This window comes from Dromaius novaehollandiae, chromosome 14 (assembly GCF_036370855.1).
Source record: "Dromaius novaehollandiae isolate bDroNov1 chromosome 14, bDroNov1.hap1, whole genome shotgun sequence".
Lineage (NCBI taxonomy): Eukaryota > Metazoa > Chordata > Aves > Casuariiformes > Dromaiidae > Dromaius > Dromaius novaehollandiae.
The window spans coordinates 12,688,941-12,711,637 of record NC_088111.1 but is presented as its reverse complement, the minus strand read 5'-3'; the positions used below and the strand labels follow the sequence as shown (position 1 = coordinate 12,711,637).

The window sequence follows — 22,697 nt, the reverse complement described above, 5'->3', positions numbered from 1 at the left end:
TACTCTTAAGTACAAATTTATGCTTCATACCTTTACTATTGTCATGGTATCCTTCAAGAGAGGACAGTGGGATCAGTTTATACAAATTCATCAACTAGAGCTGCTAGTTACCTTTTTGTTTCCCTTCAGTTAAAAAAAAAACAACATTGAGCTCTGTGCATCCACCCTAGATATATGTCCAATGTGCTAGTCAATTTACTTAATATAGAATAAGGACCAATCTGAAGACAGTTTACTCTGAACATGACATTTTTAAAATGATTTGTATTCTTATAATAAGAATCTCATGTAAGGATCTCAAAATAATCACAAAGATTAAAAAAAAAAAAGCCACCATATACACTAGCTACTGTAAACCAGCTTTCTTCTTTGTTCGCTTGATTTAGGCAGAAACATTTCTGAAATGTCAGTAAATGGAACATAAGAAGCGTGGGTAAGCAGGCAGAAGCATCTCCAGTCCAAATGTTAGGATACATGGTAATTATAAATATAACCACAGATGGTATCTTATACTTTTCCAGAATCACTTGCTGAGGATAAATAACTCAGTTTAGAAAGCTCATTTTAAAAATCCAGTTAAAAACCAGTTGAATTTAGGATTGTGTGACTATAGCATGCTATACTGAGTACTTCTAGGAAAAAAAGAATGGTTTTAGATGGTGAGAATGAAACTCTGGAGACAGTGTCAGCTTCTCATTCTGCTATAGGTTGCTGGTAGCTCTTGAAAGATTTACTTCTCTGACTGCTTCTATTTATAAATCAGAAAGTACACTTCTCACTTAAAAGCACAAAAGATCAATACTGATAAGGTGCTCCTATGTTAGAGAGATAAGAGAGTATAAACAATATACAAATTTTACCTAATTTAAAATGACTGTTTCTTCTCATTTGGAAACCGCAAAAATACAGTCTGTGGAACTAATATAAAAAGAAAATGAAAACACCAAAACACTATGTCTTTTTGTAAAAGTGAGCGTCTTTATGTTCCTCCTCTTCCCTGCCTAGCTATATCATATTTATGTGAAAAAAGTGTCAAAACTTTATTGCTCTTGCGTGAATCCTTGTTTCAAATAAGCTTCTAGTTGGAAAAAATGCATCTGGCAGGTAGGAGGTTCCACTGCCACGTCAAACTAAAAATAACTAGGTCCAGTTACAGGCTTATCAGGTTTTAGGAGTCTTTTAACAAGAGCAGAACCTCATTGCTTCTGTTGTTAAATGATGTAAATAATACCACAGTGATGCACATTGCCATTTAAATGTGCATGGATTCTCTCTCTCATAACATGTGAAAAACATGTATTTCTAAAACACAAAGCCTATAACTAATGTATGTTTTTCTTTAAAGGACACTTTCCAAGAAAACACTAACAAAGCCTTACATACTTCAGCGGTGCAGGTAGAATTGTCTGGTAGTTGTAGTGTTGTTGCTGTTGGCTCAGGATCTGCAGCTGCAAAAACAGTTGCTGTTGCTGTAGCAAACGAGCATAGTTGGAGTCCATCTGCGGTTCATTCTTCTCACCTTTCTGATCAGGTGGAATATATTGATGATACTTCAATTTTTTCACCCTTGGCTTAGGTTCTTTGCATTTCTTGCTCCGATGTTTATCATTTGGATTCTTTGGGTGGCTTTGCTATTTATGGATGGAAAAGATTGAAAAAAAACTGTAACAGACATCTCATTTACATGCAGTTATACAGGATACAAAGACGAAATGTACAGGAACACATTTATTGTGAAGAGAAGATGGCAAAATATAATGTTGCTGAATATAACTGTCCCTGCAACACTGCTCAAAAAAATGGCCTGCAAAATCCTTGGAAAGTTAACATACCCCAGCTATTTTAGACTGCACAAGAAAGGGTAATCAGAAATCACAGTTGTGAATATTTTGTTAATAGATGGCAAAGATGAAGCGAAGGGATTCTGCAGGTCACCACCTGTCACTGCAAAGAGACATTCTTCCTTAACAAGCAAGTTCAAAGCCATTTAGCACTTTGTACAAGTAAAAGCTAACACTTTAAACTCTGTCTGTAAACATTTGCTGGCCAGAGGTACTTGATGATCATGTCTAGTCCTGTAAATTACAGAAGTACTCTTATCAAACTCTCAGCACCATCTTTATCAATACATACGATCAAATTCTCTTCTTTGAAGTTATTTTGAGTGAAAAGTCGAAGGCAGTTGTGTAGTCACATAGAAGGTATCAAAGGTATCAATCGTGTGTTGATACACATGCATTTATTACACAGCCTGTTTTGGGGGATATCTGAATTTGCTGTTAAGGTCCTGCATTTCAAGTCAGCTGGTACAATTCCATGGATTTCAGTGGGTATAGACAAATCTGTATCAGAAACAGACTATTATTACAGGTCATCTGTGCTGACTAGGTCAGTACAGAAGAGAGAACTATGAGTAGGCTTTTTTGATCTTCAAATACAAGGAGCCAGTATCTTAACTTCTCTCACACAAAGTAGAAGAGATGCATGTTTTCTGCTTATGCAATAAATGAGCTAGGAAAACAGCTGTGAAAGAGAAGCAGTACTGTTTAACAGCCTGGTTATAGGTGGATTATGAATACAATTACCTCTGCTCCTATTAAATTATTCCCTATACAGAAATAGATTAGAAAAGCTGAGTTTCATCAATAGAAAATACAAACTCAGTACTACAAATATGTGCAGTCCTTATTCCTCTGTGCATTTTTAAAAAACTTCAATAGTAATGTAATGCATAATTCACTTTGAAAAGATGTCAAATATACTATATGGAGCTCCTGAAATAATGAGTTGGTTCTTATAAAATATTAATGCTGATCTTAGAGAGCATGCTGGAGCTTTCAGTCACCGACCCAGTATGTTCATATGAACGCTATAAAAGTAGTTACTTGGTTATAAACACTGTAATGCTGTTCATGAGTCTTTTCATTAAATAAAGCACTGAAGAAAACAGACTCAGAACACGGTCTTGAGATGCCATTATTACAGCCTACCTTTACTAATGTTGGCCCAGGCTTTGCTGCAGATACAGTATTTGTGGTTAGGGTGGTTCCAGTAGTAGAACGTGTGACGTGCTGCTCGATTGTAGGGGGAGTTTTAAGGAATTCAGGAACTGGAGAAGTTAAAGGTGGATACTAGTATTAAAAAAAATATAAGGAAAAAAGAGAAATATTAAGAACATCCAGCATCTGAGTGTTCACAAAAACATGTGAAAAAAATAAAACAACCTACAGTCATTTCACATTCACAAAAAAAATACACACACACACACATTTTAGAACGAAGGGCCAAAATAGGGCTTTCATGTATGTGTAAAAAAGTATGCTACAAATGCACATGCTGGCACACTTCAGATATACCAAATAAGATATACTTGTTTCATACCTTTATTTCTAAATTTCCATTTAATTGCTGCATGGAGTGTATCCAAAATCTGTTTTTACTTCTAATCTCACCGAAGCAAAACTAACTGATTTTAATCTAAATCAGGTCCTCAGGCAGCTATGTTAGATATTTTTCCTATATAAAGCCTGTATTTTTATTCTTTACTTTTCCTCTTGTTCTTTCCATTATATTCCTGCCTTTTATAAATATGTGTCACTCAGTATAAATTAGCCTTCAAAAATGTCCTCTATAAGTTAGCATTCAAAAATTTTGTAAAATTCAGTTATTTTTTCTTCGGACTATTAAAAGTACACTGTTTTCATTAATTTTTGTAGTATATCATAATAAATATCTTTTCCAACATTAAGATTTTTCTTAATTATTATTGTTGTTATTTTTTGCAGGGAAAAAGAATACTAACCAAAAAGGATGTATAACAACATGCAAAAAAAAAAGCTCTCAGGAAGGGCTTTGTTTTCATAATCTTTACTCTCTATTTTAAATTGCAGAAATATTTGTCTTCTGTCCTTTTAACATACATTAAAAATAGAGAGAGAGAAATATCATGAGGACATCTTCTTCTGGTAAATATTTCTATGTTGTTTTCCTTACAAAATCATAAAAAAGAGCTTCAGAAATAACTTCATCCATTCAAGGCAGGAATGTTTTACCTAAACTGCTCCTAACATACATTTGTCTTTGGTGGGTAGTCCAGAATCAGATTAGCTAATTGATTCCAGTTCTTAACTTCCTTTATAATTGTAAAATTCTTCTAGAACTGACAGCTGTCAAAGTACCTTTGCCCCGGCATAAGGAATAAGCAATTACCTTCTCTTCAAGCTAGCCAGTCAGAATTACAGGAATAGGTTATGCCGAAGTTAGTTTCTTCTCTCAGTAGTGGTACCTAGCGTTCATACTTTAAGGGTTCTACTACCATTGAATTACAGAACTTTAAAGTGGAACAAATCTCTATACTTCTATAGGCTACTAAGTAGAGAAAAACAGTTCAAACAGAATTTTTAATAATTAGAAATGAAAGGAAAGACAGAAGATAATTAAAGGAAGAATGGAATGCATGTTACCAACTGTTAGCAGGGCTATTACCATTAGCTCTTATTCTTCTTGAAGCAAAATGTACAATGTAGCATTTAAATTTTAACCCCAAATATGCTATAGGTATACTGATGCAGCCTACTGAAGTTACAGAAAAACACTGTAGAGGCATTTGCTTTATTATTTATAGCGCTAGGAGGCCTTCACTTTTCCGTCTGTGAAGTCAGAATCTTGTGCATGCAAAGAGTATTACTACCCAAACGAAAACTCTCAGAAAAGTCTCTCTTTCGTGAATGTCAAACATAAATGTGGAAGATAAACTTGTTTCGGAACAATCATGCAGCGGCACAGCAGACGTATTTTGAAGAGACAGCTTCCTATAGCATTCTTACGGCAACTGCAGCTCTGAGCGTGCCAGAAGGGGCATTTCTTCTGTATCCGACTTCCAGCACAATTATGTTGCTGTGTCAGTACAATCCAGTGACCTGTGACTTTACTGAGTTTGTTGCCTTGCTGTTACAAACATCATGTGTATGATTTCTTCTGTATACTTACTAAATTCCATATAAGCTTAGGATTTTTTTTAATATTATTTTCCTGGCAGCACTACTCCTACTAAAAAATTCTCCACAGATTTCCTACATAATAAGGAAACTTCTTTCAGCTTTGTCTGTAGCCATTTTTTGTGCTGAAATTGTTCTCTAGTTTAAAACCTCTCTCCCCCTGTACGCAAATATCCTCCAATCTGTTTATAGACAGAGTCTGTATCTCATCTCAGCCCTTGTTTCTCTAGCTAACAAATTTTTATTTTCTCATTGCAGAATCAAAGAATACTTGAGGTTTGAAGGACCTCTGGGGATCATCTCGTCCAGCTCCCTGCTCAAGCACGGTCACCTAGAGCAGGTTGCCCAGGACCACGTTTGAATTATCTCCAAGGAGAGAGGTGCCACAAACTCTCTGGGCAACATGTTCCAGTGTTCAGCTGCCCTACAATAAAGAAGTGTTTTCTTGCATTCAAGTGGAATTTCCTGTGTTTCAGTTTGTGCCCATTGCTTCTCATCCTGGAGAGGGATATCATTTTAAGAGCAAGGCAGTCCCCTAAAAGAGATTTTCCATTCTCTGATCTTTTTCTGTTCGTGTTACAGTTTCATTAATCTTTCTTGGACATGAGTAACTGGAAACCTATAGAATAGTCCTTATGAGGCCTCACTTAATGCTTGTACAGTGGCATTAACACTTCCTTCCTTCTACTGGAATTACCTTTTCTGATACACTTGTATTTCTTCATTTACTGTATTTTTGCAAAGGAAGGACACAGCAGCTCACAGTCACTCCACTACTGACTACTGCAACCTGTCTTCCTCCTCAGTTTTCTCTAAATTGAAGTTCCCAGCTTTCCACATTTTTTTCCCATGGAAAGGAGAGGTATTGTGTATTTTTCTTTTTTAAAATTACTGAATTTCACTCCATTTCTATAACCGCTAAAAGCCAAACTCTGTGCTGACTATGCCTTTCAACTTTTGTTAGTTGGCCCATTCCTAACAGTAATGTCAAGGTTGTTAATGGTAATATTGAACAAGACTGTTTCAAAATCAATTCTTGTGAAGCACTACTAATCTTCTTTCAAGTCAGTACTTTCTCCTGTCTCTGCTAATCTCCATCTTCTCCAGGTTTGCCTTACCTTCTTATCATTAAATATCGTTTTTCTTCAGAATACGTTCTAAAACCTTGCATTGTAATCAGGACAGACATTTACTTGTGCCTAATTCATTTTTTCCTGTTTTTAAATATTAGTATTATGTGCTCCACTATTCTTCCATCGGATGGTACCAGACAGGATTTAAACCAGTTTACTTAAAACACTTTGTATGCATTCTGCAATTTCATGTATTGGTTCTTTCGTATTTCTGGGATGGCAAATATCAAGTTGCCAATCTGCATGCACTAAGCTCCTGACTATTGCTTACATTTCAATTATGATAATTTCCACTTCTGTCTGTGTTTCTACTACCCATTTTGCTGCTTCTCCAGTAGCCAGCGGCCAAAAGGGAGCTGTACCTAGCTTGTCTCAGCCTGATCTGAACTGTATAGGGGCTTTGTTGCTTCTTTTCCTTTAGAGTTTTTTACATGAAGAATCTTTTCTGAGATCTACGTAAGTCCAGCTCTGGCAATTTTCACTTTATCCCTAAGACACAGCTTGCTTTCTTGATCAGACTTTTTTCTCCTTTCTTAAATGCAGGTCTGCAGGATGTCTGCGATTTTAAATTATTTTTAAAATTATGTTACTGAAACAGCCAGTTGCATATACAGTAAAAATAATTTCTATATTAGCAAGTAATCATCTCTGTCTCTCAAGTATTGTGTGGAAAAAAGGAGTATGTAGCTCAGCTATCCAGAGAAAAAGCTACCAGTACTGCATTACTAAATCGCAAGATTTAGTGTGCCGTGCCTAGTCACTGAAATGTTGCACACATGCCTGTCCCTAATATTGTGCCAGTTTTTGGTGGCAGGTTAAAGGTAAAAATGCCTCTATTTTTACACCACCTTTCAAAGTGTTTGCTCTGGAAAGCATCTGATATCTACATATAACTGTTACTTGCTGGACTTGCATAATAACTGGCAGGGCACTTTAGAGGGACTTACCCTTTTAAAAAGAGCGCTGCATCCTGTATTCCAACATATTCCATTCTTGTTGGTATCAAGTTACAAAGGCTTATTCCAGTTATAGCAGTAACAGATTTAAAAATTAATTAGTTGTTCTTTGAATCAAAATGTCATTTATTGTATTACCGTAAAGCACAGGAGAATTCTAATGATCTCATAAATCTCACTAGTTCTTAAATTTTATTTTCATGAAGTTCCCTCCAAAAATCATTTTAAAGGCTTGCTACTTTAGCTTACTCATTACAAAATCTTTTGCCTTTCATCATTCTGATGCTTCTTGCACCTATACAAGTAACAGAACTTCAAACATACTATTTAGTCACCATTTATAGGCTATGAAAACAACACAACATGACCCTTTAAAATAGAAAAGCTAGTATCTTTCTAAAAATAATCTCTTAAATTCATATTGATAGAACTTCATAGTATTAGTCTCCCTGCCATAAACTACTTTTTCCTTACATCTTAAAATGATGCAAGTGATCTTAAAAGGTGATGTTAAAATACAAAGGATGATTGGCTACATGAAAAACAACTTCCCAATTTTACTTCAAGCGTCAGTTTAGATGCCATGCATATCATTTACTTGTTACGTTTTTAAATTTTAATTTAAAAAACCCTAAATTATAAGGTCTCAACTTCTTAATTTGATTACTTTATAAAGTAATGCAAAGATTACTTCATATGAACAGACCCTGTATTTTGAGTTACAGATATTACTATGTTTGGACCTCTTCTTTTAACTGCACACAAGCATATAGCAGGTCAACAAGCTATGGTGAATATAGTAAGAAAACAATCATTATATTCTTTCTAAATAAGCAGAATTCTTTAGCTGTGTTTAGAGATAACTGTTTAATGTCTTCAGAATTATGAACACTAGAATCTGATATGTTTAGAGTAGTGTGGTTAAACACCTAATCCTTACCAGATGCAAACACATCAGGTGGAAAGCAAGTTTCAGGTCATCAGTCAATGTGAGCTGAAGGTTCTCAAAGTTATGCTACATTCTCTGAGGCCTGGAAAGGTGTGGAGGAGGAAGCCTTGAAAAGAGCCCTGGCTGCACTCCACTGTTTTCAAACCATTCTTTGTATTTTCTGTTGTAATAAAATGTAAAGTTTGTCAGAGGAAATTAAGAGAATGAAAGAGCAATTTCCCAGACACATCTCCTGTAGAGACGCACTGTGCTCTTATTCTTTATTTCAAAAGAAACAACAAGGTAAGCATCTGTTTATTCTGCAGAGGAGCAGCTTTGCATTGTATATATGTACACAGAAGTGGCTGTAATACATTAGGAAATTCGTAAGCAGAAGATTGAAAGTTCCATTTGAAGTGCTTTTCAGATCAGCCTCAAGTGCTCTATTATTTTGTTGCTACAATCATATATCTGTCTCATGCTTCCTACTTCAATAGCTTTTGGCATGCAGCATTGCTTTGAGTATCTTTATTTAACTTTCCATTAGAAAGCTAACTCTTTACTTGGGGATCTAATTGCATGTGGTTTGTTTTCAGTTCATTCAACACAAACCGTATTTTCTCGACATGAAACCTAATTCATGTCTTAATTTGCACATCAGTGAACAATGAAATAAAACAGATGTACACTAGTATTTGTCTGGTATTGTTTTTGAGAATGAACTTTGCAATGCTTTTTGTATCTTACTGTAGCAATAAGAAAATCAATGAGAGTAATTCCAGATCCTGAAATACAGAATTGTAAAGGATCCCTGATCATTAAAATAATTAGACAATAACATCCTTGGTACACAGACAATCTCTCATACATAACTAATTTTACATTACTTTATACAGTAAGAACATGAAACTCAGTTATGTCACTAAAGTAATATAAAGCTCTTACTCAAATTGCAGCACAGTTCCCGATGCAGAGCCCTGGCTTTGTTAAGAATCTGTTGGCAGCTTAAATACACAAATAAATGCATTTCCCCAAATAAAAGGACAAGTATGAAAATAATCCACAGTGCAGAATTATGCATCTTCTCTCCTTTGTAAAGTTAAGAAGAGATTAAGAAATTCTCTTACGAAGCCCCTTGGAAAAAATGCAATATAGATGATAGTTGATCAAGGTCAACTTGAGGAAGATTACAGATTTATAGCAGTACCATTCACATATTGGTCAAATTTTGCTACCCTGTTAAATTCTTTGAGAATAAGCTATTTTATTATTTATGATACAAAGCTAAACAACTTATTTTACCAGGTACAGACCTGCATAAAATGAAATAAGTTTAAATTCAAAAGTTTCTGAATTTCCATCATAGTTTCCACTTTAAGAAATACTTCTCAAATAAATGTAAAACATTTTAGCTGATTAAACAAAAATTACAAAATTCTTGGAATTTCTGTGTCCGTTTATACACTCTTTGGTATATTGATACCAACTACATGAAGCTGAAAGCAGTATTACTAAACTGCAGTATTAGTAAACTGCAGTCATTTAGACATCATTGCATATATAACACTGTGATGAAAACCAAAATCTTTCCACTAAAGAAATTATTGAAACATAAGCATGGATAGTCTGGTAAAACACACCATCTGAGACAAAAACAATTTTTCTGTAATATTACAGCTGCCTTCATTTAGGTACAACAGGAAAATGGGTTTATTGGGAGCAACAGTAATTCAGTATAAACAACTTTTTTTCTAGGATATATGACTGCTCATCAACAAACAAGAAAAAAATTGATTCAGCCACTGATTCAGCATTGATCTAAGGCAAATTTTTTATTTTTAATTTCAATACGTAAACAAACCAATCATTCTTCTAGGCAAGTAAGACTTAGAATATAAGCACAATTTGGAACTTAGCTCTGTCAGCTTCTACTAACAAGCAGTTCATGAGCGGAGACCAGTGCTAAATCCTCCCGTATGACATTAGCTCAGAGAAATCTTTATAGAGTTCCATGCAGAAGACCACAGTTACTCAACCTAGCGAATCCACACTTTTTCCGGAATCTCTAATGAGACCTAATCTAACAATCCTAAGAAAAATAAAACTGGTAATACAAAATCGGAATACTAAAAATATTTTCAAATACTTACTCAAAAAGAAAAGTATAAATATACACATCCACAGATCCTATTGATGTCAGTGCATTATTACATAACATATATTTATTATGCACAATAGTTACTGTAAAAGTAGAACATACGCAAATAGCAAGATATTGAAATAAATGTTGTTGTAGAGTGCATGTTATATGCACTGTGCAACAAAAGAAAGCTCTTGCTAAAAAGTCCAAAAAAATTCAAGTAAAATGGGGAGGGGGAGGGAAGTGGCAGTTTGAAAAGGGCATTAAGTAGTAAATGACAGACTGATAACAACTACTAACCAATTTTGGTGAAAACAAATGGATTCATTTGAAAACAATCAGATTCATTCACACAAGTCAACTGGAAATTTTGTTGTATTTAATTGCCTCATGACATCCACAAAAGGCAGACAGCATCATGAGTGTGGCTAGTCTGGTGTTCGCTGATTGTTCAACTAATTGATGTCAGAGGACATATAACAGCTCTGCATGTCTTCCCCGCCCGGAAGCCTTAATTTGGGGCTCTTTGTCTATCCAGACAAAAAGTTGTATAAAGGTTGCAGAAATCTAGTTAAAAATGAAGATGGCTTCTCCTCATTCAAATTAGGCTTAAATTAGTCAATGAGTTTAAAATTATTAGGTGAGGTATGACATAAAAGATCACACACTTCATCTCTGTAAGCTAAACATAGTATCCTGTAAATAAATAAACTGATCTTCTCATTCGTTAATAAATTTAGTGATTAACTCAAAGGTGAAGATAAAGACCTGTGAGACAAGTGCCATTAGAGATATTCATGACACTGTGTGATTATGCACATACCCTTGTGTTTTGAGAAGGTGATAGGACATAAATTCATTTGTAACAGATGATGCTTCATTACTGTTTTGGCAAATTCTTTTACAGCTGCACTTTTATAAGGTGCTTACGGATAGAGAAATATCCAAAGTTTGGCAATGTCCATTTCAGACCACAAATTAAATTGTTTTAAAAGCGTTCTCTTTCAAAACTCATTTTTGCAAATCTTGTTAAATACACACGAGTGTTTCTTTCAAATCCAATTTTCTCTCAGCAGTAGACAGTAAGTTTAACTTTAAACCACTCAGTCAAAATTACACTTTTGTGGAGAAACTGTTTTCAAAAACCTCACACATTTGACTCTTTCATCTACTATCGCAGACTTAATAATTTTCCACTGTTTGTAAATAATTCAAGAAAACACCAAAAGCTTCACAGAAAAAACATAAAGATTACTTTCATTTCTTAAATAGTAAATTCTGTAGGCAAAATTTTAAAACTATATGAAAGAAATTTAAATTATGTGGGAAAACTTTATGATATTTTCTAGAGATAACAGAGCTGATGTCAGTTGTTGTTTTAACTAAGTTTAATTCTAAAACACAAGTTCAAGCCCTGGCCCAAAATGAAGACAGACATTAAGTAATCAATAGCAGCTGGAATAAACCATGGATATGTCATTTTAAACAACTTCTGAGAAAGCTGTAGATGTTCTACACAAATAAAGAATTTCAGTGAATATACCGCTCCACTACAGCCTATGGGAATTTCATCACTGCCAGCAACCAAGCCAGGATTCTAGTCTGTAAACTCCTCAACAGAAAATGGAGTTCCAGACACTCCTTTGCAACAACAGATGTATTCATTTCACATGAAACTATGCTCCGTTTATATAGTACCAAAACAAAAAATGTACTGTGGTGATTTTGTTTGAACATTTACAAACTGTACCTGTGTTGAAGTAGCAGCATTTGGTGTTACTGGTGATGGTGAGTCACTTGCTTTTGGCTCACCAGGGGAAGCTGTGGAACCCTGGGATTCTTGGCTAGCTGGCTGATCTGGTGATAAAGCATCGCTGCTATCTTCATCAAACGAATAGTCATCCAAAGCTTGAGGATAATTCTCTTGTCCAACTGCTAAAATGTTTACAAAGAAACAAGCAAAAAATACCTTTTTTAGTTAAATTAAATCAAGACTTTGGTGGCAGAATTAGCTAATTGCTGGAAACTGATTAGATTTCAGGACAATCTAACTATATAGTACACAAGTACTTATTGCGTTTTTAATATAATGAAAGCCATATTAGATCGTATTCAAGGGACTGATATAACCACATGCATAACAGAAGTTCCTCCTAACAAGAGATGAAAAGGCATGTTCAACACATTTGCAGTGTACATGAGCATATGTGACCTTTAATTAATCTATCATAAGTGTCTATGATTAATTTTTAAGAATTTTTATTAAGAAACAAGTATTTTCAAGAGGAATACTGTACTTCAACTGTGCAACTCTAACAGTTTTGAAGAAAAAAAACAGCACAACTATCTTCAATTAAAGGATGATAGAGTTAAGGACTCAGAAGCTGAAAGAGTAAGAGCTAATAAGCTTCAAGTATGTTTTCCTGTGGTGAATGTTACTCTTAAGAGTTAAATTATTATTTTCCATAATACTATAATGATAACAGATACAAGCTGTGGCTGTCCTACTTGCCTATAATTGCTTCTTTAACACTGGAGTCTACAGGAAGAATATTTTTTTCTACCAGTTCCATAGGGCCAGGCCTCTGAGCAATCTTCTCATTCAAATCATCTGCCAACCGAGCTCTCTTCAGTTTCATCTGAGTGGCTTGTAGTGAAGGCTCTGCAAATGTCTCTAAAAGATATGTTGATTTAAGTATTCTGCTTCATCTTTTTTCCAATTTCAAGAAAACTAGTGAATTGTTTCATCTTTGCAAAAACCATTCTACTTGTATCAAAATCAGGCAAGTATTATTTTGAAATTAAAAATCCCTATCTCCAAACATTCTCAAATTAACAAGCAAAATAAGATTTTTTGAGTACATGTTTTTCATTCCCATGACCGTGCTTTTTTATAAATACATCCTCTTTTTAATAGCAGTAATACTGTTGGTAAATATCTGTTTAATGTCCAACCATAAAGCAGGAAATACAAAATAGACAATGCTAGTTAGAAATATGAAGATAGCTCATACTGGTAAACCTTTATAGCAACAAATGGTAAAGGTTTAACTGATACTTCACTTTTGGATTCTCTCTTGCCAAACTAATCTTAAAAAGTTTACCTTTGCAAATAGCTTCTAGTACAAATTTGTGAGTCTTCAAAACTGTATTTCAGTGGCAGTATGCAGATGGACCATCAGTATGGAGTTCAGTATCCAAATGCATGTTTTGAAAATTAACAGATATTAGACTGACTTGGATTATGGTTATTTGGTAATTTCCATATTTGGCAAGATTATGGTGAAAACAGCAATACAGCCCTATTCATAAAAAAGGCTATTGTTTCAAATTACCTGAACAACAGGAAAATAGCCAAGCACAGCAAAAAGTCAAGTTTACTAAGGGTTATTATGTTTTGAAAAAAAAAAAGTTGTATAAAGCTGTAAGGTTATTTTAGGGTAAGCAGTAGAAGTTGAAGCAATGTACATTGTATGTCCATACTTCATGGTGTAATTACCATTACAGAATAAAAGCGACATACACTTGCAAACGAATACCTAGTTGAGAATACTTTCACTACCATAGATGTGTCTACTATCAAATGGATACAGATTACAACAGATACACTGTAAAAGTGGAGAAACACAGTATTTGAACCTTTATACATGATTCTCAACAAAGCCTGATTCCATTAGGGCCCACAGTTACAGTCTGAAAAAGAAGCTATCTGGGTGCCTACCTTCAAGGATGTGCATTCTGACCAGCTCAGACCGATCCGGTCTGCTGCGAATCTTGTGCTTCAAAAAATTTTCAGTCTTTGAAGAAATAAATAACATTACATTAGCATTTACTAGAAAAAGCATAAAGTAGTTGGTACACTGATAAAGCACTGATGTGCAATAAATGAATATTTGTAGTTTATGTTGCCTTCAGTTAGATGGACTTCACTGTTTGAACAGTGGTACTAGAGATTTACTTTTTTTGAATTACAGTCTTCCCAATAATATCCCATAATAACACACTAGATCACAATAGCACAGATTAGAAGTTTGCTACAGAAATACAGTACAAATGTCATTTCAACCCAAGCATTCTGTCCTTGGACTGTAGGTAGATATAGATTAGAATATGACCATATTTTATCCCCCCATCTGCTTGATCTATGAACAATTAAGAAACTTCCTCTTAGATTTGATACCAGTATTTTGTTTTATTATAACAGATTCTTCCCAGATAGAAGCATATATGCAAGCATAGTGTTAATAACTTTTTCATGTAATCAAAGAACTTTGTACCACATACAACTGGCATTTTCACATGTTAACAGCAAGTTAATGCAAAGTGTTTACCCTGGCTCGTTCCAGGCTCTTTATCTGCTCGTGGAATGCAGCTGGACTTTTCAGAGCTGTCAAGGGAAAGAAAAAGTTAAATTGACAGGACATGATTTCCAAAGAAATATCCATAATCTTTAAACTCCTATGCACATTCAATACCATCTCAAAGCTGTGTTTGCATCTAACCAGGCTTACACATTTGATTCATGCCAGTTTTACTCCCTTATATTCAACAGGGATGATTATCACTCCTATGCAGAGTATGTGGAATATCTGATTTTAGTAAATGCTACTGTGTAACAGTTAACCATGTTAACATAAGGTACACTGGTGTCTATTTACCAAAACTGTTCCACAGCAGAAATTTTATAAGGTAGTGTTCAGAAGGCCAAAATACTGTCTCATTTATTCCACTGCGTTACCATCCATCTATACTTCATCTTGCTGTTATTACAGACAGCTGAATTGTCCCCTAAAAACTGTTCATGCTGGTTTTTTTTAATATTGTAGGAAACCCAAAGTGTTCAGATTAGAAATGTGTTAGAAAACAGAATGATTGCACAGTATGTCTCAATTCAAAGCAATTTTCAACTAAATACAAGATTAAATAAAAAACATCCAGAGCAACATATTTGATAAACTGTTTTCTCTTCCCTATTAGTGAGGTCTATTGGTATCCAAGCAGAAAGGAGGTATTCTGAGAGCCTACTGTCTAGTGAAAAAATCATGCAACAGCAGCAGAAAGCCCCTCTGTGCTTCTGAAAAACAAACAGGTAAATTACGGAATCAGAGAACTACAAAGGACCTATCTGGCTCTCGATGAGGAATCACCTAGCTCTTCCCTGTCCCAAACACACAATAAGCTGGGGCAGACATTGCTGACAGAAATCTGTACTGTCTTTCAAAACTCTCAGAGATAGACATTTCCAGGCAAGATATGCCAGTATACAAGCCTGACTCTCCCTTGCTGTGATTTAAATCCGCAATTTCTCTTCTGTTTACCACAAAGAAAGCTTACTTAGTAACTTGTGATTTTTTATTTTGTGATATGGGTTTTTGTCATATGTGCATTCTAACAGTAAGTATATTTGTGCTTTATTACATAAGACTAGAACATTATTCACACAGGGCAAAGTCTCACATCTCTTGCTGCTTAGCAAGAAAGTTGGAGTAAACATCCGGCTATTTAATTGCTCTCAGCCATAGGGCTGTATCTGAAATAACTCTGAGGGAATGTGAACTGAATTCTCAAAGAATATCGGTTACCATAAATACTCTTTCTCCAAGTGAGTCTGCGTATGTTTTAATAGTGGGGAATCCTAAGCATTAAGCTTCTCCACCTAGGTGGAGGATCCCAGTGTCCTTTACAAAAACAGTGCCTGGCGCTGGGCAAAAGACACTGCACCAATCCTCAACACGTTCTGGGTGTTCTGCGTTAGGATGGCTGCACCTGCAGGAGCCACAAAGAGAAAAGTCCTCCTGTGATAACAGAAGTCCCCTGAGCTCTGGCTGAACTCTACAAGCATGGTCTGGATGCAGCCTGCAACAGCAGGCTTTAATATATAAATAATTCTTGCTGCAGAGAAAAAGCCCAAATTCTGGATTTCTCGGTGGTGGATACAAACAGCTCAGAAAGAATCTGGGCCTGTGGAAGATTCAGAAAGCTCTCCTGACGCTGCAAGTGTGAAATGTGTATTCAGCCCTAAAAACATGAATCTTACAGATGAATGCTTGCAAGCTTATTGCCTGGTTACAGCGTAACATCGACATTATCTTAGGACAGAGTCTGGAGGATGTAAAGTGGGATGAGTCATAAATTTGCAATTTTCTCTGTCTCTTGAAGTAGAATTCACAGCAACCAGAAAAGCCACCATCAAGGACAAAAGTGAGCAAAACCCATTAGAATCCATATCATGGGGTTAAAATCCCACCAGGAATCTGTATCCCAAACACAGGCATATACTCTGATGAGGTCTCCGGGACTTTATTAACCATAGGGTAAAAATATACAGAAGCTTGACTGATTAAACAGTGACAGACAGAAATAACATCAAGGGGAACTTTGACCAAATTAAGGAAAATCACTGACTTCTTCCTACATAATCAGGATTAAACAATGAAGGAGGAGCTGAAATAAGAAGAGCACTGCATAGAAACCCCCACTCACATAACAGAATATATAAGCCTAGTGGATTCCTTCCTGTTGTTAGCTAAATTCCTTAAAAAAAAAAAAAAAAAAAAAAAAAGAGGAGGAGCTCATTAGACTTTGAACTGGAAAGGAGGAAACCCCTCAAAGAAAGATACGCAGTAGAATACTGTATTTCTCTCAGAAGGCTGGTGCAGGTAGGTAGCTGAAGCAAGGGACTGTTTGATGTATCAAGAAAACAGTGCAGGAATTTGCAGGAGGCCATATACAGCTATTCTGTCAGAGATGACTGTCAGGTCTCTCTTGCTGTTATCTGGGAAAAGGTCTGAAAAAAAAGATTTGTAACTTGAACTTTTAACTGGAGGACAAAGCCTGTTAATTCTCAAGGTGAAACTGAAGCAAGGCCAAATAGTAAGGTCACTTGTCCTCACTTTTTTCCAGAGGCTGTCAATCCTCTGATCCTTATTCCAGGGGAAAGCAATTGTAGATTTCTCTGATGTCATGATGACAGTAGGAGGAACTGGATGGGTAGAAAAACAGATCAGTTCTCTGGACTGAATAAAGCAGGGATCCTGTCACACATTACAAGAAATCCTTAGTATCCCTTGGTTGTCCAGGTATGTTGGCCCCTGTATTTCTTCCTCTAGAAAGAGGAAGAATTTTCCAAGAATCACCACTCCCTTAATGAGCTCCAGAATGAGGTATTTTTGAGCTCAAGAGGTGCATTAACTGTCCTTTGCGTATGGTGGTGAACAGTTTCCCAGCTGCCTGAGTTTAAAGGTATTTGCTACCAGAAGGAAAAGTGGAGGGAAGAGGTCAATACAACTGTAATGTCTCTGGAACCCAATGCTCCTTATGATGAACCACATACATCTTGGCTCTAGAACTAGATTTTTTTTTTTGTTATCTCAGTAAAAGACGATAGTACTACTGCTGATGACAGTCACAAGAGAAGATGCATCACTCTGTTTTGCCCTAACATACACCACAGAAGGAAAGTAAGGCCCCTAACTTTGAAGGTAGAGCGCCAGAGAAATACATCAGCAAAACCATAGTGACAGAGTTTTATTCCAGCATGAATATTCAAGTAATCACAGTCACTACTGGTGCAGTCACCTAAGAGTCACCTGCAGTCACCTGATGCAGACACACCAGCAGCGTCAGGAGAAGGGAAGGTTTTCTCTCAGCTTCAGCCAGCCAGTGTCGAGTCAATGTGTTTGCATTCTGCAGCGTTCAGCCAATGCAACTGAGTCCCACTATCAACTGGTGGTAAAGCAGACAAGTGGCAGTGGACTTACGGCCCTTTACATGTCTTTTAGCTGGAGATAACTTTCCTGGTGCTGAGGAATATGCATGACCTATATGACAAGCCTCTGTAGCAGTTCAGTGGAGCTGGCAGTTCTTACACTTTGTGGGACAGCTAGAGGAAGGGAAGTCTTTTCACATGAGACTATTCCAGCAATTTATCCTTGGACAGACTGCATGAGGAGTCTTCAGGCTGGAACTGCCAGACCAGATGTTGTTCTGTCTAGGAGACTACCAACAAAGGATTAGACAAAGCTTTCATTGTGAAATTAAGCAGGCGATTCTGGAAATTGAGCTCCTGCTCACATCCCACTCAAGGCTTAAAAACTTGTAAATATGGCACTTGGAAGCATGGCTGTCACTGAGGCAGTACAGGCACTTGTAAAATGGATCTGATGATGATGGGATACGATCCTTGTTGGAGGATACACAAGTCTCATGGCTAGCCACTACATAAGAGAAAAAAAGCAAACAATAGTACTCAGCTAGAAATAATATGAACTGTAGAGCGCTTCATCTCAACCGGGTAGTTGAAATAAAGTGAAATGGCAGCGTGCATGATCCATCTCGCTTGCCATACACCTGGCAGAGGTAAGATAAGGCAAAACAGTCTTCAACGCTTCATGACAGTTTAGAAGTTCTTTCCGAGTTTTCACTCAACAGATCATTCCGTTCCTGAAGATTATCAACACTACAGACCTGAGAAGGTTAAGGTGATGTAGCAAAGCAATCTGAAGTCTGCTGAGTACTCAGAAACCTTTAAGAGATTAATTTTAAGACACTGTGCCTTCAAGCTAGAATTTGCCAGTGCTTAGTGGGCTATCTATTTGTGATAACTTGATATAGTTTTGATACACTTTCAATGGCTCTAGTTGTTTACAAGGATCAATTTTCACAGTTAAATCTTGCTATGACTTGGACCTATTATCTGGAGTTGAATCTCATCCCACACTGTCAACTTAAAGTTCAGACAGAGACCAAAGGTCAAAGTTTCAGAAAAAAGGCAAGGTGGTGGTAGAAACGTTCAAGCTAATACCAAAGATGGTTTCTCGATATTTTCTGGGCATCCCTCATTCTGAAGGATGATCTCCAAACAAGTTAGAAGATGTTACACTAAACAATTAGTATAGTCATTGGAAGCCCAAGCACAGGAACACTAAAACGTACCTAAGGAAAGAGTTAACTGTGGTTGAATTCTAGGCCACTAAATTTCCCTCCTGTGATGTTCAAATTGATTTTAGGTATCTTTGTGCTGCTGAAACAACCACTAACTAGAAGACTGAGAACAATAAAGGGGAAAATGGACCCTGCAATTGCATAAAGCATGCCAATTATTTACTTTCAAAATACAGTGCTGTAAGTTCAGACATACAAACAGAAAACTATCCACATTTTCAAACACTGTTTGCCCATTATTTATCCCCAAAGATAAACCGTAATTAAATTCAAATGGTAGAACAGAGTTAGAGATAAAAATGGTTTACTGAAGAACTGGTAGCTTGTAGCATAGATGTCAAGGATGGCAGGTAGTCAGGCCAAAGAGTCAGGAGTTGAGCATTACAGAATCTTGAAAACATAAGCACATCTTTGACTCTATTTATGAATTTGGTGAAGCTGCTGCTTTAACAAGACACTTCACACTAAGGTGATCAGCAGCATCTCAACTCTTCCAAAGATAGCATCTAATGGCATTCATTGAATTTCTAGCAGTATGTTACCTCTACTGAGGAAGAGAAGAATACAAAACTCTTAGACCAGTTGGATCTGCCAGATGTGGCCAATTGGACAGATGCTTTTGGAATCTGGAAAAAACATTATCTTCTAAAAGCAAACAAACAAAATCATATCCCTGAAAATTTATTCATACTCAGTGATGGCAAGAAAGGCCTGGGCACAAAACCTTCTGCATCAGGTCACACGATCCAAAGTCTGCTCACAATCTAAGCCATAGGCTCACGTGCCATAGCATCGCAGGTGCATTGCTCAAGCCCTGACACAGGAGTGTTGGCGCAGGAGTCATGATTTGTATGCGTACTTTCGTGTGTTCTACTTTGGCTTGGTAACCCTTGCCATCCTACCCTTAAAAGACTGCTGGCTTTGTTATTAATGTCCATTCATTTACAAGATATGATTCGGCTTATTTCAGTGAGATCAGACTATATTATGTCTGCAAATCCTTGTGTTTTCACCATAAAGCTACTTGAACTGAAACACTGGTTAAGTGTGACAAATTAACTTTATGCTCATTTATATTACCAAAAGGATCCCATGGGTTTTCTCAAATTATCGTTATTTTAAAGAATTTTTACAGAAATGTTCATCTTCATTATTTTACATATTCAATATATAATTCACACGGTAGAGTAATACAAATTACTAGAAATAAAGTAAATCTTACGTGGCATGATGCCCTGGTCCACCAGCTGTTCTCGTGTCCGCCTTTGCTGTAGCCTTAGCTGAAGTACTGATAAAAGAAAACAAACTTTCATTTGCATGTAAGCATACTATCCCTATTGAATTGCAAAAAGAGAAGCATTCAAAAAGCTACTAAATATCTTTAGAAATATTTTTGCTATATGCATTCAGACCTGACAGTAAACTCCAATACACCTATCATTAAGGATCAAATGCTAATAATGTAGTTAAGAGCAATTGCTTCCAATCCCTATTTATGTTGTACTTTGCTGCTTTTTTGTCACATCTGATAAAGAGACTGTATTTCACATATTCATGCACTTTTCCTAACTTACCAGCTAGGCCTCATAAGAGATATTTAGTAAAATTAAAAGTTTAGATTTTAAAATTCTAAATTTAATTTTTTTTTTTGCTACAGCACTACTATTAGAGAATAGAGTCAAGAAAACATATAGTGAGCTTATAGGTTTGATTTGTTTTAAAGAGTTTGTAACATAAGTTGCAACACGTAATGATTCTCCAAACAAAAGAAAATGCTGTTTTCCTGACTAATGCAGAGACACTTTTCTTTTAATTTAAGGACCAAATAAATCCAATATTGTCAAATTTGGAAAGGATCTTGTTTAAACTTTCAGAGGTAACTTTTTATGTTTCATTAAATTTCATAAAATGTACAAAGGTTATCATCATTATTATTACTGTAAGTATAACTACTATAACACATATTAAATGCTATACCAGGAACTCTACAAAAATCGGAAAAAGAGAGAAGAAAAAAAAAGGAATGGCCCAAAATTTAGTTTGACCAATTGAAATAATTAAAAAAAGTTTGAATTTTTTTAATAAGACCATCTAAATTGATCCAGAATTTTAATTTAGTAGATAACATAAATTTTAAGATGTAAAATACTAAGGTTCAGTCCTGAAAGCCACCTATTTCATGTGAAAAAATTCATGTTTTAAAAGGTAATATATCTAGGTTTTTATATATATATATATATATATATACATGAAAATATGTATATATAAAAGTTATTAAAAGGTAGTAACATGCAGTGAAATTTGAGTCTGGCAATAACTGTTTTTAACTATATAAAAAGGAAGAGCTACTCTTAAGTAACACAGAGAAAGGGCAGTGCAAACTAAGCGCTTCCAGCTATTTTACTTTAGCAGCCATTTCCAGGATGTCATTAAGCTACAGGACTGTTTATTCTGCCTCTAATTACCCCTGCCTCAGAGAGGCATACGCAAGTTCGAGATTAACAGGGGTCTCATTGGGGACAGCCAAACGATTCTGGATTTCTGTGACTCTGAACAGTAAAAAGTTTAAAATGTTTTATTTCTTTGCTATATACTTGAATCTGGCATGATACCAAAATGTAACTGAAACAATAGCCAGTTCTATCCATCTGCTAAAAAAGATGACTCAATACGTGGCCTGACTTTAGACCACTCGTTCTGCAGGGCTATGTTCATGAGCGATGGCTTACGACACCACTGTCGTTAACCAAGCTATTGCTATTGTAAGTGATAAAAAAAAATTCTTCAACGTCTCCAATGTTACTTAGACACAAAGTCCTCACAGTTTCAAAGATTTGGGCTTTTTGTTGTAAATCTTCCCCGTTAAAACAAACAAACCCACCCCACAAACAACACCCCTCCAAAGAAACAGCTCTCACTTTCTTCATTGTTACTTCCTTCTCCTTGTTTCTACATCAATTTTTCATCATATTTCACTATTTCTTAGCCACATTATAAAGCTGTTATCCTAATGTGAAATTTCGCCTCTTGTTCTGAAGCACAGCTTGGTCAAGAAAAGAGTATTAAACATATGTAATATATGCATTCTCAAATTCCCCCTTGATAGTTTATGGATGCATGATTATGATATGCTGTTCCTATTGTACTTCACAAGGAAGCAAAACAAACTAATGCATTGTCCAGAACATCCAAATGAATGTAATTTCTAAAAAATTAGGCTAAGCACAAAGTTCATTGTTTTCACATTTTAAAAGGAATCGGCTTGTTTCCTGTTCCTCAGCACAGGAAGGATACTCCTCTGGCTAAAGCATCAAGACTGGGAATAGCGAGGCAAATCTCAAAAATGACGATGTTATTCTCTTATGTCATACAAGCTCTCAGAATTTAAGTACAAACATCTAAGAGATGTTCCACAGTAGTTCAGTTTTTGGTTTACAACACGAGAACTACAAAGGAGAGATGAGAGAAGGTAAAAGTTAACCCAGTAAAATGTAAAGTGATGCAAAGTTATTCAAAATTTCTTGAGTTCCCGTGGAAGCTTAAAAATACTTGAAGTAGTGAATTTTTTTTTTGAGTAATAATAAGTTTTAAATGACTCTA

The 22,697-nt window shown here is 35.8% G+C and overlaps 1 protein-coding gene across 6 annotated transcripts in view; it reads right to left on the bottom strand.

The window, feature by feature from the left end:
- MRTFB (myocardin related transcription factor B) overlaps positions 1–22,697 on the bottom strand; it is a 105,972-nt gene that overhangs the window by 18,418 nt on the left and 64,857 nt on the right. For all 6 annotated transcript variants that reach the window (XM_064520363.1, XM_064520361.1, XM_026096380.2 and 3 more), the window contains 7 exons: positions 20,320–20,385; positions 14,486–14,541; positions 13,876–13,951; positions 12,667–12,828; positions 11,905–12,089; positions 2,991–3,131; positions 1,384–1,631 (listed from right to left, as the gene is read on the bottom strand). In XM_064520363.1, the coding sequence (XP_064376433.1) occupies positions 1,384–1,631; positions 2,991–3,131; positions 11,905–12,089; positions 12,667–12,828; positions 13,876–13,951; positions 14,486–14,541; positions 20,320–20,385 (934 nt within the window). The remainder of the gene's footprint in view (positions 1–1,383; positions 1,632–2,990; positions 3,132–11,904; positions 12,090–12,666; positions 12,829–13,875; positions 13,952–14,485; positions 14,542–20,319; positions 20,386–22,697) is intronic.